The following is a 6,000-nucleotide window of genomic DNA, read 5'->3' on the forward strand; positions in this document are numbered from 1 at the left end:
AATTATTATCAAAGACAGAGGAAAAGGGAAGAAAAATTTGTCAAGATACCATAACAAAGAAACAGTATAGACCTATATCGCATTTAAACCAATTATCAAATCCATAAAACCAGCTCCAATGTTTTTATTCTGGAAGAAGGATTAACAACGATTGACAAAATAATTTCACCATCAACATAAAGATTGAACTCTCTCCTACACACCCTTCTCCCTAATTGTTAACATTTATTGTTCTTTTGTGGTAGAAGCCCCAGATCGGAACTGAAGAAATGGGACTATATTGTTTAATAATTGAAAAATCGAAACAATTTATAGCTTTTTTCTGTCAAAGATTGTTGAAACAAGAAAAAGAATAAGAACTCAGAATTATTTTCGACGAGAATCTTGATCAGCACTTTGCTTCCAATACATAATTATTAAAAGATAACGTCTGATTACCTGAAATTTATAATTCTAAGTTTCTAAATTTTTCTCTTGTTATTTTCGATTTTTTTTCTAAGATAGGATGTAGCAAGAATGTAAATTGCAATCTGTGCCTACTTAATGCGTTTGTCATTGTTCTGTGAGGAATTCTAATGTAATTGGGCCTCGTTAATTCCTCTTGGTAACGTGCTCGTATTGTTCACTTCCTCACTTCCTGTTAGTTGTAATTCATTTTGTGTACGAGTTTCTATGACAACAGCGAGAAAATGTTTTTGCGACTAATATAATTTTCAATTGAAACGATAAGATAATATGATAAATATACTGATTGTTAACAACATAAAATTAATGCAACAGGAATTGAATGCATCTATAAAATTACATTTTACACTTTTTGTAAAGAAGGGGGGGGGGGTCATTTCCAATATTCGATCAGAAAAATTAGTCAGATAATGTAGCTTTTACATACTCCTATTAAACGTATGCTATTCTCTGTAAGATATTACCCTTGCTTCATGGAATGATATCTGATATCTGATTATATAAGGATTTGTAATGAATACTTTTCACGACAAAACCTTTCTTTATCTTTGGATGTCGTGTAGTCAGCAAAGCACCCTTTATATCCACCTAGAAATTAATTTTTTCTATCCATTACATATTTTTAGTAAAGGAAACTCCACATTACCGTATATGATAAGGAATTCTTTTCGCGAAGTAAGAATTTTCTAGTTAAAAAATAAGTCGTGATTATTTAGTATACTAGTATTTCTTAGTCAAATTAGTCGGTTGTCAGAAGAATTAAACTTAGCAAAATACATGGGGTAGACAAATGGAATTTCTTTCATTCATATTATTCAACAATTGTGAAAAAAAAATGAAATGGTGATTCTTCGAGCAATACATTTATGCTGTCATCATTGCAGACAGAAATACTATTGATATGATAAATAAGGATAAACTGCGGACAGAACATCAAGTTATAAGTGCTTTTATTTTATTAACCACAACATGACGCCATCATGCTTATTTTCTTTTCTCCTATTGTCATTTCTTTTCTTCGTGTGTACAACTCGAGAACCCGCTGCACTTATAAGACACTCTATAAAACCGTCAAGGACAGAGACTTGCAGTGAGCAGTCGATCAACATATAAAACCTTAGCTTCGATCGTCATTTTTTTTTTCGAAAATATCCTACTTGATTAAGTCCGTATACTTTAAACATATTTCTGCTATTTATTTCTAAAATTTGAACGATAACGTTTCTGCATTAGCTACTCTCTTTGCACATTATCCCGAGACCTTTATGGACCTTTACAGACAGGCGGTTGGAGGTCCTCCTAGCAAAGTAGCAATAAAAGAGCGAGACCAGGATTGTCCGATACCATCACGGCGATCTGATAACCATATGCCGCAAACACAGATAAACAATAGACCAAAAAAAATCTCCGCCGATTAGAAATATTCCTCAAATGGCTTTCAATTGATATAATGTGCATTTCCAAAGGGCATGTGAAAAAAAGCAGACTTCTTTCAATATAATGGAACGGTTAAGGTGCAACTGCTGCAGACGATACTAAAAATGCTTCGTACACAAAGTCGCTCAACCCTTATGTCCCTTAGTCGCATTTTTAATAGAAGACAATTATTAGCGCTAGCTTAAGGTTCTTTGAAGTATATATATATTTTGATACCTTCACCGATTACGCTTAATAACGACGTAATACGATTCTAAAATATAAGATTATTTGCCTAGCCTTTCAAACGAATATCAAAACAAAATAGATGACCAAAGTACAAAATCCGTGCGACATTGCTGTTTATTGAGCATTGTAGGTGTCACTTAATTCTATCGCCATTGATGTATGGGTTTTGATGGTACGACTCTCTAATCCTGAACAAATGAGATCAATTGTTTTAATCTCAACTGGAGTGCTGAACACATTATTTATAGTATACCGATATGACAGAGGGATACATCTTTAGTATGTGATATGTGCTTTTTTTCATCCTTGATATAATATTATAGTTCTTGCCCCCGTGAGATATTTTAAGCTTTTTATAGATAATATTCTGTGATGAACTCGAAATTGCGAATGACATTACGGAAGATGAATTCATTTTAGCAACACGGATGTAACGTCATCTATCAATCTCAGTCTCGTTAAAGTCATTCTTAACGTAAATAAAAAAGTGGGGTTTTTTTGTGGGAATATAGTTGAAACAATTAAATATAGTGTCATGTTGTAAATTTTGTATTTACATCCACCCAGTTAATTCAAAATTAACAACATGACAAGAGTATTGCTTGTAAGTAAGTGTACAAGAATCCATCCATGTTATACGATGTATACCGTTTAACATAGATTGGCGATTTTAAATAAGAATTTTTGTTACTAAAGTTTCAAGAATAGATCATGAAAAAAAATGAAATCGCTTTGTTCATGTGCAAATATACAGTCAACCAATTCAAGTAAGTCGCATTGGTGTCCTTGCGACTGATGTTCCCTTCGATGAAAATGTTTACAAGATGAATCGGCTTTTAACGAAAAAAAAATCATTAGTATTTTATCCAAATGCACACGGGTAAAGCCAAAATATCAAGGAAATCTTTTGCTCTCGTAAGAAATAAGCCATTGGCTAATTTAGCAAGAGGAAATGCTACATCGGGGGTAAACAACTGTTCAACAACTTTTCCTAAATGCTTCTAATTTACACAATTTTTCCCATTTTACTGTTCAAATTTTTAAAATTATAAATTATCACAAATTCTTATTGCATTTACGCCAATTGTGTTTTGTTGACTGGCTATTAAATGAATGTTTTATCAGATAAAGGAAAATAGAACTGGGTTTAAGCATGTAGTATATCTCTAATCATCATCTAATCATTTATCGTATATAAAAAAAAATGCTCACAAGTTTAGAGTGAAAAGACCATATTGTTAACGATTGCTTAAAGAAATCCTTCTGCCTTTTTAGAAACATCGAACTATAGTTAAAAGAGTTTGAAATATGAAATATGAATCTTATAGTTGCATTAACTTAGAAAATCTTTTGAGGAAGGGTTGAAATGCTTACTGGTATCTCGATATGTAAAATGTTTACATATTGTGATTCTATATATAAAGTGTAATCCAAATTTGTTGTACAATTTTCATGAATCTTTTCATCATTGGCATAACCATTGGTTGATAATTCTTCAAAGAAGAAAAAAAGGAACTATTCAATCTCATGAATAACAAAGAAGTTGTATTAACGTCAGAGTCATTCATTGAAAATAAAATCAAGGAAATTCGAACATTAATGCTTGATATCACCAAATAATAAACGCTTGTTGCATAATTACGATGCACATACTTGAACACGAATCAATTTGCACTATTTCACCGATTTCTTGATCAAAATTTCCGATTAATGTTTGATTTTTCTCTTTTTTTTGCGGTAATATCTTTCGCAAATATGCGCCGAGTACGTGACTATGACGTCAGCAATTTAAGGGGCGTTTTTCCCGGCGTTGCATGTCGTTCTTCTATTTGTGCACTGTAAATTGTTCAGATTCCATAATCGCACTCCCTTCTGAATAAAACGAATCGCTATATTGACCCATGTATTGACTTAACGGTATCTACACTATTTGCTACCTGGTCAATGTGCCATGTTTTTCTCTTTCTGATAATTATCTTGATGACTGCTATTAGTCGTGACGTAAAGAGTTTGGTTTCTTGATACTTGAGACACATTGTTCCTTGGATTTGGCAAGCACCGTTTCAAGAATGTTGACCATTGTAATATTGTATATAAATATGCATTTAGCTTTTTGTTCTGACAAATATTGTTGTTCATTTCCTTTTCTTTCTTTTTTATCTCTGACATTTAACATTTTCTACAGAGAATATCTTTAAAAGGAAGTAAAAGGAGAAGAACAATACGCAGTCAAAGATACTGAAGATATAATATCATCTTTGTTTTTTCTCTTCCAATTAAAGTCAATGTCGTGATATGATTCCACTATATTTACAAACCTCTTGTTTTGCGAAATAGTTCTATATGTCTCCGCATTACAACATTTAAAATATAAAAAAAATAGCGCTTTTGTCGCGTTGTATGTAACTGAAAGATATCAAAATACAATTGCGACGGCTAGAGTGCCACATGTTCCGCAATAGGATATTTTGGCATATTGATCGGACTAAATGTTCATCCTTTTACGATGAAACTTTATAGGGCTCGTTCTTTCACCCGCACTGTTAATCAAACTTGTGATATTTCAAATATTGTCATGGGGGTGACAGCCATAAATACGGTTCATTATTCTAATTGTATTAAATCAACATTAAATCATTACATTGCCATACTCTGTTTAACCAAACTCTATTTCGGAGAGAAAAATGGGATCTACTTACCCCGAAAATAGAAAAGAAGTATCCATCCTTGAATTTTAAATGAATTGTGTAAAACCATTTGGATTGTGGTTTCACCTCACAGAAATAAATCGTTGAGCAAATGACATCCCCATAAAAAATACATAAAAGTTGCGATTTTTTCAAGTTTAAAGAAATTTCTTCATATCCTTCCTTGCTATGTTTTGCTAAAAATATGACAGGTTTTCAATTAAAATCTTCCAGAAAAATTTATGTATCACAGATCTGTGCGATTTTTTTTCGGTAAACAATCTCTACATTTCTCTGAGTTCACTAATCGGACATTTCATGCATGACAATCCGAACAAGACATAAAAAGTCTCCACAGAGATTAGTCCTACAGAAGAATCATTAAACTCTTCTTTCTGTTATATCCAGTCTGTGAATGCTTGGACAATACACTCTTCATGGAAAAGTCCCTGATCCTCTTCCAACACAGTGCAAACTGTTAGTACCGGCAAAATAGTTTTATTTTAGAGAAAAAAATGCAATTATTAATTTACGCTACGGAAAGACCAATTGTTCACTTTCAAGTTGGAGATTTAGCACCGCGTCAGTCTTGTACAGTCTTTCGATCCAACTTAATCAATATATCTTGCCAAGTGTAAAAATAAATAAAAGCTTTTTGTTAACGAAGAGAACGGGTACTCGAAGAAATGAGCATGGGGTATACACATATACACACACTCTTTAGGCCTTGTTTTTGATTATAAACACAGAAACAGGACTGACGGTTCTGTTTTAATTCCACCCACAATAGCAAATAATGAATTACTATCGCCAGTTTTTATCGGAGAATATTAGCATTGGGACCAATCCGCTGTAGCATTGGGCTGTAGGTTTTCAGCTAATTTCTAATATAGAGGTATTTTTGCTTGATTACAGTATTCGATGTATGGGAGTATTGGATTTGGTATGGAGGCGGGTCGACTCTGGAGCACAAGGTGGCAATTGTTACACTCTGCTCTCGGCCTCGTGAGGGGAATGAGTTTTATTTGTGTTTGGTACATGACTTGCGATCGAGGGGGTCGGAGTAATTGATCCTTTAATTAAGAGACATGATAAGACAGATGTCGGTTGCTCGCATGGGGACACCACCGAAAAAATGCGTCATGGACCTATTGTATTGAATGGACGTTGTGGGTTTACAACC

At 33.3% G+C, this 6,000-nt stretch overlaps 1 protein-coding gene across 4 annotated transcripts in view; it reads right to left on the reverse strand.

Annotated features, from left to right (window-relative positions):
• The window catches only part of LOC128166783 (proto-oncogene tyrosine-protein kinase receptor Ret-like), a 31,668-nt gene extending 25,896 nt beyond the window's left edge, over positions 1-5,772 (reverse strand). For 2 of the 4 annotated variants that reach the window (XM_052832160.1, XM_052832159.1), the window contains exon 1: positions 4,830-5,771. In XM_052832160.1, the coding sequence (XP_052688120.1) occupies positions 4,830-4,887 (58 nt within the window). In that variant the 5' untranslated portion in view covers positions 4,888-5,771. Of the gene's footprint in view, positions 1-4,829 lie in introns of all 4 variants that reach the window. The other 2 variants (XM_052832162.1, XM_052832161.1) reach the window with 2 other exon arrangements.
• Positions 5,773-6,000: the final 228 nt, after the last annotated feature.

Source organism: Crassostrea angulata, chromosome 10 (genome assembly GCF_025612915.1).
Source record: "Crassostrea angulata isolate pt1a10 chromosome 10, ASM2561291v2, whole genome shotgun sequence".
Taxonomy (NCBI): Eukaryota; Metazoa; Mollusca; class Bivalvia; order Ostreida; family Ostreidae; genus Magallana; species Magallana angulata.